Here is a 20261-nt window from a genome sequence, read left to right as displayed (position 1 = left end):
ATGCGAATAGATCTAACAGCATCCGTAAACAAATCATAAAAAGATATAAAATTACTGAAAGATCATCAATAAACTATAAAATAAGGTCGAGTAACGTAAAAAATTTATTCACAAATGTAAATCGTGTACCCAAATCCAATATGTGAGTCCAAAACAATAAGATCATCATGATAATAAATGTGTCATCTTTTATTAGTCGTAACGATATCAAGTCCAACCTTAAAAAAGATAAACTAACATAATGGTCAAACGATCGATAATGTATCATAAAGCCAAAAAACACATACAATAAAAACGTAAAAAAAATGTCATGAAAACAGAATTATTAAAAAGTAAACAAAAATATAATATAAAAATTAAAGAAAAAACAAAAAGGTACTTACCATGACAACAAGAGTGTGCAAATTCAGATATTCGAAAATTTTAGATACTTAAAATGGTGATCTTATTTAAATATAAAATTTAATTTGACAAAAACATAATTTTTTATTTTTTATTTTGTGGCTTAATGTAACTTATTCGATATATATACTATATTGTATATGTATATTTAATTACTCACATACAAATTAAACAGTTTTCCTCATATTTAAAGTCTAAATACATAATATACCCTTGTATTTTTAAAATTGAACAATTTAATCCTCTAGTTTCATCCTTGACTACAGTTGATTGATATGTTACATATATATACACACCAGTGTTTTTGTTCATGTTTATTATGCAATGCAACGAAGGAGCAACACTGCTGGAGATAAAAGAAGTCATTTAGGGATGTGGACAATGTTATATTTGACCGGACGGGTCCCGGGAGGACCATCTTCAGGTTATTGTGTTCGGAGACGGGTCACTTGCGACAATATCACTTTCGATGTCGTTGCATTATGAGTTCCAATACCAGATATCATCCTTAATGGTAAGATGTATACTACTAGAAGTTAAGTAAATAGGGATTGCAACTAGTCGGGTTTTTGGTCAACTCGACCCGAAAAATATATATTCTCCACCCAACTTCGACCCGGTCTGGTTTTTTATAGTATAAATCTGACCCGATTCGATTCGATCTGGTACAAATTAAGGATTGAATTAAAATAATAATAATTTTTTTAAAAAAAACATTATTATCCTCGGTTAGGGTTGGGTTGAAGTTTTTTCACCCTCCATCCGAATCTGACCCGACCCAACTTCACACCTTAAAAAAAAAATGACCCGAACCCGAATTTTTTTAAAAAGAAATCAGACCAGATTGGGACGAATAAGGATCAGAACCGGTCGGATGCCGGTGAAATTGCCATCCTATAAGGAACATCATTCATAGATTGTGCACGATACCAAGACCATGCCGATGACCATGGAAGACTGGTCAACTCTTTTTCCGACGACGACGAACGAGGAAAGACCACTACTACAACTGTTGCACACAAGTAGTGCTTTTTCATCTCTTCATTATGCCTTTGTAGAATCCATTGAGGAGAATGTTGGTTCTCCCTTGAGTACCCGGGTTCGAGCAGCTGTAGCTTGTGTGTGCGTTAAAAATAGACAAAAAATTCTGAACAGACTATTCAAAGAAACATCATGCCTTTGTATGAGCTATATCGGATGGCTAGGGGAAGCTTGATTCATCTGAAGACAAGAACACTTCAACTCCCACTGATTTGTCTTCTGTGTAAGTTTCAGTTTTCTCTATCTGTTTTTAGCATTAAAGTTCGTTTATTAGGCGTTATTCGATCATACATGTGTTGTTTGATTTGCAGACCTGAGAATGACATTGTTGAACTGGTATGGGAAAATGGTCAAGTTTTGATGCAAGGTCAGTCCAGTAGAGCTAGAAAATTTCCTTCTTGTAGCAGCTTACAATCCCACACTTTTGAGACCAGATATAAAGATATAGGAAACGGTGGGAATAATGCAAAAATGGGAAAGTTTGGAGTGATGGACTCTGTATTGAGTGAAATTCCGATTTTGGTGCTGTCTCATGATGATGATGAAATGGTGCCTTGGCTGAAGTACCCTGAGGATCAATCTTTAGAGAACGAATGTTCTGGTTTATTGCCTGAACTATCCAGGCTTACTGAAGATGGGATCCCAACTCGTAGTAATTTAGCATCATTTGATAGGAATCGGCAATCCATTAAAGATTCGTTTATTATTTCTCTGAATGATGCTGATGGTTTCGAACAAGGAATGCTGTCGAAGGTTCCTATACCCGCAGATGATGAAGCTAGGCCTAGATGTGGTACCAGCTAGCCGTCACAGCCGTGTCAGAGTATTGGTAATAATCTGAGCCATATCTTCACCGACCATGCCATTTGCAGAGATTCAATGGGAGTTAAACCATCAGATGATGATTTGTCCGACATTAAGATGCAGAAACGAGATCCAGTTGCACCTTGTAATAATACTGTCTTGATGAATTTTTCCCATTTTTCACGTCCGGCTGCACTTGTTAAATCTAGTCTTCAGAACATAGGTGCTATGGCTAGGTATGAGAAGAATGGAAGTAACGAAAAGGGGATAGGTGCCAGTGTTGATTACACGCTCATTGATTCAAATAGTGAGCTACAGAAGGAAGAAATTTCTCATTACCATTCTACAATAGTGCCAGTGAAGACAGATATAAAAGAATCTAAAGTTAAGTCTCAAGATACATCAGCTGCCACTGAACAAAATGGTGCTATCGGTGAAGAAAATGTGCTGCAAAAAGATGAAATCTCTGGTCAAGTTATGGGTGAAAATGCCTCTAAACGCCTGCCACATAGTGATAAGGCAGTAGAGTCTGTGCTTGCTGATTCCTCTGTTTGCTGTGGAACTAAGGTAGAAAGAGCTTCTGATGATTCAGTAGTACATAATTTGAAGAGGAAAATTTGTGATGATGAGGAGTTTGAATGCCCTAGCGAAGTTACTTAAATCCATGAGACATGATTATATTCTTACGTGGATTTGTGATTGAACTAAAAACAGACCAACAAAGACTCGATAGCCTTTGTATGTTAAATCTGTTGACATTTTACATTTGACATTACCAGGTGGACAAAGCTTCGATGCTTGATGAAGCAATTGAATATCTTAAGATACTCCAACTACAGGTGCAGGTAAGATCTTTGTCTTCTTTCTCCTAATTCCCAACTCTTACTCTTCTTTTTGGCGAATGTTTTGAATCTTGATTCTTTGAAGGGTAATCGGACTAAGTTCAATTTATCAAATACCAACCTTATGCAGATTATGTCCATGCGAGCCGGCTTATATATGCCCCCGATGATGTTTCCAACTGGAATGCAACACATGCATGCAGCTCATATTGCACATTTTTCACCCATGAGTGTTGGAATGGGTGAAGGTATGGGTTTCGGGATGCCATTTCCTCAAACGAATACCGCAGCTTCTGCTTGCCCTATGGTTCAAGTGCCTCCAATCTCTGGTCCACCTTTTTCTGGCCTTGGCCCACATCTTTCTGGCGCCACTACACTCCATGAGATGGCAGGATCGAACCTCCGGTTATACGGGCTTCATGGTCAAGGACTTCCGATGTCGATGCCAGGTGCACCTTTGATTCCTATTCCTGGTGAGCATCTCATGAAATCAGCCCTTGGATTGAGTGGCAGTGGACTGGTAGTTCCAGTGGATAATAAGGATTCAGCTACTGCTTCTAGTTCAAAGGATCCAATTCAGAACATCAATTCACAAGTGAAAGGGAACACCAACATCAATAGCTCAGTGAATCAGACATCTAATCAGATTAGGCAATTTTTCTTGTTCCTTTTTCAAGTAACTAAAAAAGAAAAAGCAAGTTTCAAGTATTCGCTGAGGTGGGTTTTAGTTGCCACTGAGAGAAGCTTACGTCGAGTCTTTTTATCTCCTCAGAGGCAAAGGACAAAATTATTTCACATGGTATAGAAGCATATCCTCCGTGATTAGTTAACAGTGGTGAGTATTCGATCGAGTCGAGTCAAAAAATTCGATAAAGCTATATGATTCTTTGTTCTTGTAAAGCAGGAGTTCGAATATATACACACAAACATGCAGGAAGACACATTTATTACCTTTTGCTATATTCTACGTAACACATAAGGATGGAAGAGAAAGGGTGTCGGATTCTATTAACTTGTCACTCATCTAGACATTTTGGTATGTTTTTTTATGGATTTGGCTCTTGTTGCAGTCTGCCTGAATTTGATCAAATTCGTTCCAGCTGAAGTGCAAAAGAATAGCCGAGCCTCGGAAATCACCAGTAGTGTTCCTTTTAAATCAACTGATGGAGATGATAAGTTACCTGATAGGTCATAGTACTTTCGCTTGTATATATGCATCATGTTTTATCTCATTGTGGTATGAAATATGAAGCACTAGATATATAACTGTAGGTAACAGCTTTTTGACCTGAGGATAGGAATCTATTTTGCTTCATATGCACATCACATTACAGATGAAAAGGTACTCTTATAATTTCTTAACTAATCTGACATCCTATTAACCGATGACATCAACTCGATCAGTATAGATATATACACATCATCCATGCAAATTAAATGTGTGTATATAGCACTTCATAACAAAACAAGAGAAAAATAATGAAAAAAATGGACTCACTAACAAAAGTAAAAACAACCAAATAAAAGAGTGACTTTGTACACATGACAAAATAAACATATCCATCCAATGTTTGAAGGAATGACTCCCCCATCAAGCTAATAAATTTTGAATAACATGCAGAAAAAGAAACAAGATTGACAGAGTCAAGTGAACAAAAGTTGAAACCAAATTTCATGACTTTCAACTCATATCCTTCAAATATGTGACCCAAAAGTGCTACTGCATCTACAGAGCAGACAGCAACAAAATAAAACATCGATATGCTGGCCGACCTTACACTAGGCCACCAAATTCCAGTATGGCTTCTATTCGGGTGACTAGATTTTACATGGATTGAAATCAATACAGGCAAATGAGTGGGAAGAGAGAATATTGGGAGTCGAGGACAACAGCAAATCGAAACACACAACTTGATAAAGGAGGCTGTCCAAAGTCGGAAATAATGTTATGTCAGACGCTCCCCACACCCCCCAAGGATGCAGACTTCATCTACTTTTAGCATAAGGATGCGACTACACAACTGTCACCTAGGATTGGTATATTTCGCTACCGGAACTGCCTGGATATATCCATGTCCATAAGTGACATATCATATGGCATTGAATAAGAATTTGAGTGGTCCATAAGCAGTGATGATTTTGTAACATCAGCACTTGCAGATTCAGGTACAGAGCTAGGGTTTTGGGGAGCACCTGTACCATTCGATGGGAGAGTGGATAGCTGAATATCCTCTAGTTTGTTTGGGGTCACGTGTTTGTTTCTTCTAGCAGCATCCATCTCGGGCCCAGTTGGCACAAAAGTCCTTGACCGATATTTTCTTGTTCCTTCATCACCATCATTATGGTTGTACAGTACATAATCATGATACGTTGGTGCAAACTGTGAATCCAATAAACAAATAACACCATAAACAACCCTGAACAAAAGAAGAATGATCTAAAAGAGGAACCTTTGGGAAATGGCACAAAGAAGGCTCACCTGATGAACAGTATCGTGATAGAAGTCATTCAACATTAAGGCATGTGCAAGGCTTCTTGTAAAATCACGAGACCCACCAATATTTGCACCAGCATACTCTTTATATGGAAATGCATAAAGATGACCTACGGCGGCTATAAGCATCTCAACACATATAAGGAAATTTTGAAACTGAGCTGCTTCTTCAGCACCCTTTATAAATCCCGATTTTGCAGCAAGAAAAACCAGAACACCCTGCAAAAAGAAATAAATGGATGGAAATTTTAACTTTCGAGTTTCTTTCAGCACCTTTGAAACTAGAGGGGTTCAGACATGGTATGTTGCCATCACAGCAAAAGAAGTTGTGTATAACCATCTGTACATGCATGCATTTTACCGGGTTTAATAGATAGTACAATGCTGTCACAGCACAGACATAATTTTCTAAAATGCTAGTATCTGCCTGTAGAGAGACAAGAATGCAGCACTTCCAGAACTTCAAACTGCTCTTATGATTATACAGCAGTGCAAAAAGGGAGAGAAAAATATAGAAAATCAGCCTCCCCTAAAAAATGAAAAGCATAAAGATAACATCGATGTGGACAGCAAACAGGCTAGGACAGGTTGCATTCCAGTATCTAGAAGTTTCCATCCACAAGGTTGCTTTAAAGATGCTACAAAGATAACCGAATAATGATTATCACCAAAAAGCAACAAAGGGATGATGCAAGTGCAACAAAAATAGAAGGAAAGATAAAAGTATCTAAAAGCCAAAAACGATTTGTCTTCTTTTTTCTTGTTTTGCATGCACAAGCATGTAAGCAAGTAACAGGCGCAAAAGATATTACCTGCCAATAGGTTAAGAAGACCACCGATTTTATGATGATGAACTTCGGAACTGGATTGAATGGCTTAAGAAGATCTTTGCATGCCATGTAAAACAACACCAAAGCATACAGAGCCGAAGTGTAAGAGATTGTGTAGATGATAGTAAGATATAGATATGACTGGTTTGGACTGAAATTCCCATCTTCATATTTTCCTTTGGCATATAATATGAGAGTAACAGCAACTAAAATGGGCTTCAAGATGACAAATTGCAGGCAGCCTTGCTTGCATCTCCGGATAAAGCGCCTACATTGCGGTTTCAGGTGCAAATAATCAAATTTAAGCTGAGCAAATAAGAATAAGAAAGTCCCAATAAAATCTTTATTAAGTTTCCAATTAATCATGACATTAAATACAGGAATTTGTCGTGTAAGGCAAATAATTTGTCTAAAATACACTTTCCATATTGTAATGACATCTAATAATGCTCCTCAGAGAATCCATAAGTCTCTTGATTATATTCATATTACCTGCCTAACGATAAAGTTCTTGATTATGTTTATTTATTTGGTTAAACAAAAGATGCCATATTAATTTAGGGTATAATATTTGTTGCATAAAGATGCCATATTAACAGAAAGAACGAGTTCATAAATGAGTTTATGCCAAATCAATATCTCATTAGTCTTGATAAAATTAACTAAAAAAATCTTTGATCAAAGCAGAACAAGAATTTGGAATGTTTCTAAAATATATCAAATGCGTTTATGTCTAAATCCAGGACCTAATATGGTAAAACAAAACTGAGTTCGCATTAAGCCACACTCAATGTTAGTTGGCTAACCTCCACACAAGATTAAGTTCTTAGAAATCACATTATGGAAAGAAAGTAAATCATTCACAGAATAATGCAAAAGTGAAATAGAAAAGCATGCTAAAACACCCGAGAAGTGAAGTTCATAGCTCTAAACCATTGACAATTATCCAATGTAAACTCCAAATCTAAATGATAATGAAAACAAAGATGCTACTGATACGAGAAATGCCTATATCGGATACTCACCCATCTAGTGGTATGGGAGGAAAGCAGCACGTCATCAGAAACCAAGACGGCTTTAAAACTCGACCAGTCAAACTGAGAACAACTGCTCCTGGACCTCCAACCCATGCCAAGCAAAGAGAAAGAAAATTATAAATGACCCATGCTTCATACCTGTGACAGTTAAAACGGAAATGGTGTTAGAAAATAATAGTCTTTCGCCCAATGAAAGGTACCGAACGGTCAGCGAACTACTAAAATTGAATAATACGGGTTAACAATTAACAAATTGTGATATCCATACACCATCCCCAATCAATCTATCTATCAAATATCAATCCACATATACATGGCATAAACTTTTGAATAGGATAATGGATTAAAAAAATGAACTCGAAAACAAAGTGCAAACGAGAAACCGATGATCAATTCAAACACCCACAGTCAGACAAACGTACCCTTCCCGGATGGAATTGAAATAGATTGAACTCCGTGGTAAAACAAGGGACAAGAAAGACATTAACGCATAAACCTGTGAAATTTAGACACAAAGAAAATCAATCCAGTAAGAGAAAACAAAAAGCTCCATACACAATCATAACTTAATAAAAGTAATAAGAAAAAGAAAATAACCGACCGGAACCATGAAAATGATGCGGACGATATATCTCTGAAAAATAGGTTCGGTGTAATTCAAAAGATGCCTGTAGATGTGAAAAACGGCCAACCAAACGGCTCCGGCAGCACACAATAAGGCGAGGATATCGAGGTAAATAGGAAATGAATCACCCATTTCTAAACCCTAGCAGCTGTACATGAAAAGAGCAATAAACGGGAAGCGAAACCCTAATTCTAAACCGATTGCCCAAATTACGATGGGAGTATCGAGAATGATGAAACCCAGGTAGATCTGGGCTCTGGGGATTCTCTGAACAAGAAAGCAGAGGAAAATGAAATGTGGGTCTTCAACAGCCGTTAATGCTTTTCTGCTTTTTCACCGGCGGCTCTTTGGAACCTTCCTTCAACACGGCTGGTTGAATGATTTCTCCCACTAAAGTTTCTATCAACCCAAGCAGCACGCTAGAAGCATATAATATACAATTGCTTTATAATGGGGGGGAATTTGGGATTAGGTTATAATTGCTTTTCTTCTTCCTTCCAATACAAACAACCCAACAAATTACCGTAACCGTAATTTGCTTTACCAGCAAGCTAGGGTTCTTAATCAATAGCAGTATTTTACAAATTAGAAACATTTTTTCTTTTATTTTTTAAATAGAATTTTTAGTTTTATATTTAATTATATATCTTAAATTTTTTATCCAAAATTTTAAAATTTGCTAAATATATATTTGATTTTAAGTTATAAAAATAATTAGACAGATAAATTTGTTTATTTAAATTTAATCTTATATTTTAAAATTGGAAAAAGAATTATCCAAACTTAATTGTTATTTTAAAGTATAAGTAAAAATGGTATTTTTAAAGGTTTTTTTACTAGAATATCACAATAAAAATAATTTTTAAAATAATATATTTTTTAAATAATTATTAAAATGATATTTTTATAAGGTGTACCACATAAATAAACATGCCTCCTGTCAATCATATTCTATTAAAAAATATTTTCTATTAAATATATATATTTCATAAATATTTTATTAAACAGTATAGTCTAATTTTGGGTTTAATTCTCTGTAAGGTCCATATATCATTTAAAAATTTAAATTTTAGCTCATACACTTTAATTTTGTGATATTAAATCCTTTTGATGTTTTTAATTTTGTTAGTATCTTTGTAAGGATTTTCAGTATACACAAAGACTTGAACTTGAAACATTATTTAAGTAATATCAAACTGCTTACCTTACCGCTTAAATCAAACCCCATTAGTAAAATTAAACTTTAATATTATACATTTTAACAATTACTTAGTTCTATATAATTTAAAATATTACGACTAAATTTTAAATTTTACCATTATAAAAAATAAATAGAAAATTAAAAAATAGAAAAAAAAGATTTTACATAAAAATAGGATAAACTACAAATTTACAACTTTATTTTATATTTCACTCACAGCAATTTAAAAGTTTTTAATTTAGTCACTAAACTTTGTACATTAGATTTTTTTGTCACTCAAACGTTAGATTTATAATTGTGGTATAATGTGACTTATTTTAATATTAAAGCTCAACCACATAAGATGTAACATAAGATTTATATTTAATAAAAATAAAAATCAATTTAAAAAAAATAATTTTAAAGATTTACTAATTGAAATCCTAACCCCAAATTCTACCGCTAAAAAATTATATCGCTAAAGAAATTTGCAAATCAACTGAACGGCCATAAAAGTCCACAAATAGCTCTAAGCTCTAATGGAGATTTTGTAAACTTATTCCAAGAACCAAAAAAATCACAATAAAATAACCATTCATCTATACATATATGAAAAAAAAATATCATTTCATTACTCTTTATATCTAATAAAGTAGCCATTTTTATTGTATTTTTTGGACCAAAAAAAAGGGAGATATTTGATTATGAAAGGTGTGAAACAACAGTAGCGACAAAAGATGCTTGATGAAGATGCAAATGGTGAAGATGAAGGACACTGTATGGAGCTTGAAGGTCTTGTTGAGGTTGAAAGAGCAATGGGTAGTAAAGAAAGATAGATTTAGTCTCTTTGAGCTCAATGTTAACAATACTTTAATTTTTATGTCGATTCCTCCTCTCTGTTTGATTTTTCTTGCATGTTGTCTTCATCTTCTTCTTCAATGGATGCAACGCGAGTCAAGACCATTGCATGTTTCTTCTCAGTTTTTACAGTAGAGAAATGGGATGATGAAGAAGAAGAAGGAAAAAATATAGAAAAAGAAAGAAATATAAATTTTTATTTACACTAATACGATGTTGTTTTGATCAAAATATAATTTTTTAGAGATCCATAACTACGCTCTTTTAGTATAAATTTTCACGTCATAACACCATTAATTATTTAACGGCGGAGTGATAAAAAATCTAATATATAAAATTTAGTGATTAAATTAAAACCTTTTAAAGTTCAATGAGTAAAATATGAGAGAAAAGAAAGTTTGATGATGAATGACATACTTTACCCTAAAAAATAATAAAGAGGTTCATTATCACAAATCATAGTATAGGAATTAAAATATAAATTTTAAAATGGTAGAGGAATATTTTATATAAACTTTTATCTAATAGTGTATTTGAAAAAAAAGAATAAAAGAAAAACATAGATCAAACTCGAGATTATTATAGAATAAAAGTTAAATTATATATTTAACCATTTAATTATTATTTTAATTTTATTTTTGTTATTTAATTATTTTTTAAATCATATATAAAATTATATTTTGATTTTATTTTAATCATCATTGTTAAAAAATTAATGGTAATGTTGAGGTATCATCATAAGATCATGTTATTATTGATAAAAGTAAAGAAATAATCAAGTTGCTTATTTTTGGGGTAAATTATACAAGTACTTAAATTATTAGTTTTGATCCGTTTTAGTATTTAAACTTTTAATTTTTTTTAAAATCATACCTAACGTTTATTTTTTTATTTCATTTTAGTATTCTGTCGTTAAAACTTTACGCGTACAGTACCTAAACTATCAATTTTGATTCGTTTTAGAACCTAAACTTAAAAAAAAAATTAAATTTTTAACAGAATATTAAAATGAAACAAAAAATAAATTTTACGTATGATTTTTAAAAAAATTAAAAGTTTAGATATTAAAATATACTAAAACTGAAAGTTTATATATTAGCCTTTGGGATTCCGATAATTAAACGTCTTACCGAAGATGATGCCGGACGTTCAAGGAGGTAGCATACCATATATTGCAGCCCATCATTTCCAATGTTGTTACTCTTAATGTTTTCTTATGTATCTTTCCCTCGTTTTACGATGTCTGGCCGCCGTCCGAGAGTGTTGGTCCTGGCTCCTACTCGGGAGTTAGCCAAACAAGTGGAGAAAGAAATTAAAGAGTCCGCGTCTTATTTGAACACGGTTTGTGTTTATGGAGGGGTTTCTTATACTATTCAGCGAAGCGCTCTTTCCCGCGGGGTTGATGTAGTTGTTGGGACTCCTGGTTGAATCATCGATTTTATAGAAAGTAATGACCTTAAATTAGGGGAAGTTGAATATCTGGTCCTTGATGAAGCTGATTAGATGCTTGCTGTTGGGTTCGAGGAGAACTTTGAAGAAATTCTAGGAAACCTCCCCTCAAAGAGGCAGAGCATGCTTTTCTCTGCAACCATGCCTTCTTGGGTTAAAAAGTTGGCAAGAAAGTACTTGGACAATCCTCTGAATATCGACTTGGTATTTTTCATCTCTATGTAATATTGGAAATGCGTATTCAAGCTGTTTTTTAACATGTTACTCATGTTTCCTTATTGATGATGATGAAGAAGTTTATATTACTTATTGTCAATGATGAAAATTAGTATCTGTCCCCATTCCCGACCACTCTGTTGGGATGGGATAACTAATGCATTGTTGAGAAAATTAAGTTTCTGGTACTCGACATCCTTTCGCAGGTTGGAGATCAAGATGAAAAGCTTGCTGAAGGGATCAAACTTTATGCAATATCAGCCACTGCAACTTCAAAGAGGACCATTCTTAGTGATCTCATAACAGTAAATGATTTATCTTCTCTTACTTTTTCTCATTGGTTTCAGTATTCCTTTATGTTTTTGCTATAAATTGGAGCCACCAATGAAAATTGTCTTTTATGTTTAATGAGTTTTCTTCTTCATACATGTAACATGAAAAATTCTTTTTCAAATAGAATTTTAGCGTATAAGACGTAAACCTATTATTGCATCATTCTTTATGAAATAACTTTTGATTGTGTTGAATTTTTTTCTCCAGTATGTATTCTATATTAGGAGACATTATAGAGATGGTTATTCCGATGTAAATGTTTTGATATTATTCCATGTAAGTAGCATCTACTCTGTTGGCTCGCTTGTGTGGCATCAGCCGTCTATTCATTCTTTTTCCTTCAGAGATTATTCAGGATGGCATGGAATATAGTTTGAATGTTGAATTGTTATTCTTACTTCGGGCCTTTGGTCCTCAAAATCTTTTTAATTAACTTCTTTTATGTTTGCTTTATGCCACAAGTATCTTGTTTTGCCTACTGGATTATTTACTGTAAGCTTTTCGAGAAACTAGCTGCTTAAAATTAGAAGTGTTTTCCTGGCCTTGGAGTTCTATTTAAGATCTTTATGCATCGACACACCCAAATATCCAGTAGCACATATTTTATCGGTTCATGCTTTTATCAAATGTTGGAGTTGCCTTCCATATCTTGTTATTTTAGTTGTAAGCTTTGCTTAGATGAACTTGTTTTACCATTTTTCTCTCTAACATGTTTACGATGTTGTTGCGCTACTATATTTTGACACAGTTCAAATTTCTTTATGACTGGTATACTGGAAAACTGAATCTTTACCTTATCTTCAGGTTTATGCAAAGGGTGGGAAAACCATTGTTTTTACCCAAACAAAACGAGATGCCGACGATGTATCAATGGCTTTAACAAGTAGCATAGCTTCTGAGGCATTGCATGGCGATATTTCTCAACATCAGAGGGAGAGAACGTTGAATGGTTTTCGCCAAGGAAAATTTACTGTGCTTGAGGCCACTGACGTGGCGGCTCGTGGACTTGATATCCCAAATGTTGATCTGGTATGTTGGCTACACTAGTATTCCTTTCGGGCCTTTCATCGGCACTTTGTGTTCCGTTTGATTGTTGCTTTTCCCACTTTTTGTTTTTTGCCTCTGATACTACTTGCAAAATTTGTTTCTTAAGATTAAAAGAAAATTAATTATTATTTGGTATTATGAAACTACAGGGAAATATGTGTCATTTTAAGTATAAAAAATGGACATGCAAGTAATGTTGATTGTTACGAGTTCGTTTGCTGATTTTTCGGTCTTTCTTTCTCCAATTTCCATGCTCCAAATTTTGAGATATCACAATTGTTTATGTTCAATTAGTTTTGTGGACTGTGCTTTCCAAATGGCACATCAGGAAGATTGGCACTTACTATTTTCTTCAGGTTATCCACTATGAGCTTCCCAATGATGCGGAGACTTTTGTGCATCGCTCGGGACGAACTGGACGTGCAGGGAAGGAAGGTTCTGCAATTTTGATGTATACTAACAGCCAAAGGAGAACCGACAAAACTCTTGAACGTGATGTTGGATGTAGGTTTGAGTTCATTAGTCCTCCATCTATCGAAGAAGTTTTAGAGTCTTCGGCCGAGCAGATCATTGCTGCTCTAAATGGAGTTCATCCCGAGTCTATAAAGTTCTTTACCCCAACTGCCGAAAGAATAATTGAAGAACAAGGGACAAGTGCTCTTGCTGCTGCGATTGCTCACCTAAGCGGATTTTCCCGTCCTCCTTCATCCCGATCTCTTATTACCCATGAACAGGTAAACTATAGTACAGTTTATCTTGCTTTTAATTTTCATTTGGATCACTCAGAACGAAAAATTACATTCAAGTTTGCTTTTGTTGCCTATGGGACAACCTAGCACTTGATGTAAGCACTTTTCATTCAAGTTTCGAAGTTCAAATCTTTGCAGGAGTTGATGAAAACCAACATAACATGTATTGAAGTTTTGCAATTTTAAGTACCGTTTCAGTGAGTTAATTTGGCCTGTTGCCTAATCGGCACGTGTGTTGCAGGGATTTGTAACGCTGCAATTGATTAGAGACGAAACTTATTCTAGAAGGTTCCTGACTGCTAGGTCTGTCACCGGGTTTGTTTCCGATGTGTACCCTGCGGCTGCTGATGAAGTTGGGAAAATACATCTAATTGCAGATGAGAGGGTCTGTATCAGCAAATCATTTTCTTCTCTGACAGATGAGACGAAACTTATTCAGTGTTTTACTTTGCTCGAGACTTAAGAATGTATTTGTTATCAGGTTTAAGGAGCCGTGTTCGATCTCCCCGAAGAGATTGCAAAAGAGTTGCTGAGTAAGGAAATGCCGCCCGGAAACACCATCACGAAGATCACGAAGGTTGATACTGGATGTCGGTTATATTATTGTCATCTAACTTACCTAAGTTCCTCGGGCAGAGTCACCTTGCACGAAACTAAGCTGATCTTGTGTATGCATTTCTTCTGGCAGTTGCCTCCTTTGCAAGATGATGGCCCTTCAGGTGATTTTTACGGCAAATTCTCTAGCAGGGATCGTTTTTCACGAGGCGGTTCTAGGGAACGGAGAGGTGGTTCGAGGACTTCCAGGGGTTGGGGCAATGGCCGAGATTCTGACAATGAGTTCCAAGGTGGAAGAAGTAGCTGGTCTCGGGCTTCGAAAAGCAGTAGGGATGACTGGCTAATCAGTAGTAGCAGCAGATCAAGGAGACCACCCTCCGGTGACAGGTATGTCTTTTCCTTCTATTCCCGTACGATAGAACTATCTATACATGCAGCACCGAGATTTATCAAGACCGCCGCCTAGTATGGATATACTTGGGCATGTCATACAATTCGAGGTTGACATGTTTCTTGATTTGTGCAGGAACTTCGGAGGTTCATGCTTCAACTGTGGGCGACCGGGGCACAGGTTGGCCGACTGCCTCGAGAATCCGGACTTTTAGTATGCTTATGTTGCTATCTGGGGCACTTGGTTTTTTGACAGATATTGACGAAGCCATTGGCGATCTGCGAGGGAACTCTACTAATGTTGGTAGTTAGCTTTTGTTGGTAAATCCAGTCATTTGATATACTCATTTTGGTGACATGTAGTTATATTTAGTTGGAAAGAAAAAAATGAAAGATAATATATATCCTTAAATGTTAATATTTATTTCTCAATCTAAAAATTTAATAATTTGACATGTAGTTATATAACTAACCGGGTTGGTTCAAGTAATAAGTAATTTGATATCGCTTAAGTAGATTTTAAGTTCGAGTCTATGAGTGTATGTAAAAAGGTTTTCGTTATGAGTCTCACTAACTAAAATTAGTTAAACTACCCAGATTATTGAAACACGTTACAAACTAATGGGGTAAGGGGAGGTAGGATAGTAGGCTGCCCCCAACGCTAGGTTGAGAGCAGCTTCCGCAGGAGACCTCCGAATTATGAAATGCCTTCCGTGGAACTCGATCCCACGACCCCAAGGTTAAGAACCTTGTGCTCTACCAACTGAGCTAGATGGTCATTTCTAATACATAATAGATTATGAAATTATAGGAAAGCAAAGACGACTTCAAATTAACCAAAACTAATAAGCAAGTTACATTTTAATCACCTGCTGCAAACGCGGGTGTAAGAGCCGCAATTCTGCGTCATGACGGGTTGGTTCGGGATCGGGAGGCAGCTATAAGGGTGATATCTACCGCAATTCACGATCGGCTGACCGCCATTGCCGGTCCAACTTCCACCGCTCTGAAGGATCCTCCTAGAATGAGATTTCATCAAGAACTGCAGCTCGTTGTCGTGGTCGGCGATGACCGAGACGGTTCAGTTGACCCGTCGAAAAAAGCTATGGAGGGATCCATTGAATTGCCGATAATCAGCACTAAAATCGTAAGATAGAGACATTCTTGCTTCATTTTCTTTGGCTTATGGTATGACAAATCAATGGCGCAAACAGGTTATTTTAAGGCCGTGGAATCTAAGTGTCAACCTTCCTAAGAAGGAGAACGTGCTACATAATAATGAAAATCAAATCCCACATCGCCCCCACTTCCAACATTTTCCCATTTTTAATTGCTTATAAACATCAGGAATTCTTATATAATTTTCACATTCAACAATAGTTAATTATAAGGTTTTGTGACAAAAAAATCACCCTATTAAAAAAATATTATCTATCAAACATCATTTCCTAACTATTTTTCGATATAACACATTTTTTCAAGAGAGAGAAAGAGACGCAAGGCAGGAGATGCGCCTTGAGGGGAGGGGAGGCATGTTGCATGAAATGCGCATTCTATGGGTTTTTATGAATGGCTCGTCCTAGGGAACGCGCCTCCCTTGAATGACGCGTCGTAGGGAACACGCCTTCCATGCTCATTTAAGGGTTTTTTTAAAGTGATTTTAAGTTTTTTTAGGGTTTAGGGTTATATTTGTATGATTTAGGGTTTTCAAGAAGTTTAGGGTTAAAATTGATTGTATGTCAGAATGTTTGTGTTTTTAAAGTAGGGTATAGTTAAAGTTTATTGTATGTTAGATTGTAAGAAATAAACGTTAAACATTTAATTAGAAAAAATATATAGATATATGAAAGGGTCATCTTGTAAAATAAACAAGTTGAAATAACATTAATTGAAACTAAAAGAAAATGAAATAACATAAGTTGAAACATTAGAAAATATGATTACACGAGTGATAATTAACGGTTACGTGATGATAAAAGAGATGGTCAATTTTTCTTATTGTGGTCGGGGTTTCTGCAGTGGTCGTATCTTAAGTTTTGTCTTGACTTCTCTTGAATATCCATAACACAATGAATTCAAGTGAATTTTGGACGATCTGACTCCTTTAATAAGTCCAGATCTAGTATAATTGGAAGCTAGGTATGAACCTCATTTGGGTCTTTATCATTACATATAGGAGAAACACATATTCATATACCTTGAATACTATTGAAAGTTAGTATACGAGATCCACATAGCGCTTATAGTTTTGACGAGAAAATGAGAAAGTTGTTATGACATGGGAGCATGGATACTTTAAAGCTTGAAAAAAATCACATTCACAACATCTATCTCGTAGATTAACTCTGAAAGAGTTAAATTCAATCCCTTATAGAGGTCGTGGCATTTCTGTGACCCGAAATAATTCTTGGGTGCCAGAAAAGTTTATAACGAACATGTTGTTTGATGCTGCAACATTTTGCTACAGATCTACTACTAATCGTAGGTGATAAACATAACCGTTTTGCATCCAAGTAAGAGCTTGTCCCTTGAGCTTGACAAAAAAGTTGACCAAATGAAAATACGTTGTTTTAGCCAAAGAAGTTACTAGTAAATGACGAGCTCCCTTTAAGATTGAATTAATTGTCTCAGTCAAGTTGGTTGTCATATGTCTATATCGATATCCATTATTGTATGTGTTTGTCTACTTTTCTTTGTTGATTTCACTTATGTAATTGTATCCATGTTCATTTTTTTCTCACAATTCTTGAAACATAACCTCAAAATTTGAGGTGAGAGTTCGTAACATAAGCGAAATGAAGTAATTAGTATAAAAAATGAAAATGAGTGAAAAATAAAATTGAGAAAAATGTAACATACTCATACGTATAAGTGATTGTCGTTCATCATTCTTCTTATATCTACCATAATAGTTTCCAGTAATATGTCGGATATAGAGATGATGTTAGACGTGTGGGAGTTTCCACATTAGACCCAAAGAGTCCATTGCTACTTTGATCCCAGCTCCTCGGTCTAAAATTATACAAACACGTTCCCTCGTGATAACATGTGACCGTAGATTAATAAGGAAAAAAAGCCCAAGACTTTGTATCTTCTCCTTCAACAAGAGTAAAGGTGTTGAGTTAATTTATCGATGGAATTGACCATGAGGGGGTGAATTGGCAATAAAAATTTTGGTGGAAGCTTTTGCAGAAAATTGAAAGTAATTGCACAACGATTTAGAGTGGTTCGACTTTCTCAACCAAAGTCTACGTCCACTACCTTAGCTATCCACACTAAGATTTTCCAAAAATTCACTAATTTGTCTTTCTTTTGAGGACAAAGAGTAACCTTACAAACCATCAAGAATTATACCCCAAATTCTTGAGAACACTCTCTCCCAAAGAGAACAATACAAATTTGCAAACTTACAAGGAAATCCTCACAAGGTAGATTGTTTGCACAATTCTAGAACAAAGAAAAGAACACTCAAAAATGAATACAATTGAGCACAATAAGTGTTCTTGAAAGAAAAATGAATATTGAATGAAAAATAGGCTTGAAATGCTCAAACTTGAGGTTTGATGCTTTCTCTTTGATTCTCTCTTGATTCTAGTTGCTTTATGTTTCTTGTTGTTGATCAATGGCTTCTAAGCTTGTTTAAATATACATTGAATCATTTCTGAATGTTGGGGATCATTAATAAAGTTATTGGAGTCGTTTAAGTGTGAAAACAATTAATATTTCTGCTTGGAGGGTGGGGGGAATCGGTACCCCTTGTGGGGAATCGGTTCCCTAAGCGTAAAATTCAAATATTCGACCATTGAACAGTGGGGGAATCGATACCCTTGGGGGAATCGGTTTCCTCCGAGCATAATGGAATTTCTCGGAGCCAAACCACTTAGGGGGGAATCGGTACCCCTTGGGGGGAATCGGTTCCCTCTGGACAAACTGTAATTTTTGGCTTTGAAACGGTTCGAAATACTTTGTAAAATTGTTTTGAAATTATTTTAAGATTAAAACTTAATTTTACACTTTAGTAAGGATTTAAAATGAACTTTGAAATACTTTGAGAAATATTTTGATATTCGATTTACTATATCGAATATGCTTAGAAAAATCATTTTTAAAATTAAAATTCTTTTAATTTAATTTGTTATATCAAAACATCAAAATGTTTTCAACAAAAGGCAATGGGAAGAATGTTTCGATTATCATCTTGGAAAATTGCCAATAATAAAACTTGCTTATATTTTCCATACAAGAGTGTACCATCAATTTGGACAACGGGTTTACATAATTTCACTATATTAATGCATTATGGTTAAGTCCAAAAAACACGGTGTAAATGACATCAATCTCGAAGAACTCAATCATTCTGATAGGCATGGTGAGTTTCAAACTCAAATACTATCCCAGGATTTTGTCGTTGAACCAGGTTAAACCAACTAGGTAGTTCATTGTAAGATGAATCTCATTCGTCGTGTAGTTTTATAATGTCATTATGTTTTGCCTTTCATGTTTTTTTGTAGGAGACATTGTACTCATATTGAGATTGTATTGCAGAAATTAGCATTGCAATAGGTATATGGGAGCTTACTCTGACCAATGGCATGATGGCTTGGAAAATCACATTGGAGTCCAAGTTTGGATGGTCCTAGTTGATCCCTTGTGCATAACATGTATGAGGATTGTTGTATTTTGTTAGTTCCCATTTGTCGGTCTTCTTCCTCTTTGAAACATGAATCATCCAGTTACAATCGTTCTCACGTTAGACACAATAACAACATACTTTTTGGTGGTAGATCGGTCGACTCTAGACTAAACTGAATTGCGAATATTGTAGTTCTTAATTGTCATCATTGTTTATTCTTTAGATGTGAACTCCATTCCACAATATAAATCACCATCATTAACTGATGAATGTCTCTCATAGTCTCCAAGATGAGGCATATCAGAAAATTTTGGCCCGTACATCGCATCATAGTCAGTTTCATACATGTGTGCTGGAGGTTCATATTATATTATACTTGTAGGAAATTCTTACACATCATCATCAGAGTCCATATTGAATTATGATGACTCGGGTTTAGGGAATAATCTAGTTTCAGTAGCATCTACTCTTGGCTCACGAAGAGATTCTTCTGGAGGAGATGATGGTTCTTCTATGACTCCGATGTTTAGTTTGAACAAGTTCGCAGATGAATGTCTTTCTCTGGAACTTGAAGGATGTCACCATATAAGGTTATGAATTAAGTGTTGTGTGGAAAGAATTTTCATATCGAGGTCGAAGGTGCTGGCGGATGAATATCTCCCCATGGAACTGGAAGGCATATCCATATCGAGGTTGAAAAAAGTGGCAGATGAATGTCTTCCCCTGGAACTTGATGATATGCTAACAGGAGGTGGGTTAGCCATTAATGACGTGAA

The 20261-nt window shown here is 35.3% G+C and overlaps 1 protein-coding gene and 2 pseudogenes across 1 annotated transcript; 2 read left to right on the top strand and 1 right to left on the bottom strand.

The window, feature by feature from the left end:
• The first annotated feature begins 1575 nt into the window (after positions 1–1575).
• Positions 1576–4284, top strand: LOC120178675 (annotated as a pseudogene).
• Positions 4285–4748: 464 nt separating this feature from the next.
• LOC120178679 (transmembrane protein 184A-like) lies at positions 4749–8452 on the bottom strand. Its single transcript, XM_039184475.1, has 6 exons — positions 8052–8452; positions 7873–7946; positions 7439–7588; positions 6396–6681; positions 5569–5802; positions 4749–5469 (listed from the first exon to the last, which is right to left on the bottom strand). Exons 1-6 carry the CDS (start codon positions 8205–8207, stop codon positions 5137–5139), a joined length of 1233 nt encoding a protein of 410 aa, XP_039040406.1. The 5' UTR covers positions 8208–8452; the 3' UTR covers positions 4749–5136.
• Positions 8453–11213: 2761 nt separating this feature from the next.
• On the top strand, positions 11214–15082 carry LOC120178678 (annotated as a pseudogene).
• Positions 15083–20261: the final 5179 nt, after the last annotated feature.

The sequence above is a fragment of the Hibiscus syriacus genome, unplaced genomic scaffold (assembly GCF_006381635.1).
Source record: "Hibiscus syriacus cultivar Baekdansim isolate YM2019G1 unplaced genomic scaffold, ASM638163v2 tig00112368_pilon, whole genome shotgun sequence".
NCBI lineage: Eukaryota > Viridiplantae > Streptophyta > Magnoliopsida > Malvales > Malvaceae > Hibiscus > Hibiscus syriacus.
The sequence above is the reverse complement of the archived record's forward strand: the minus strand, read 5'-3'. Positions and strand labels throughout refer to the sequence as shown.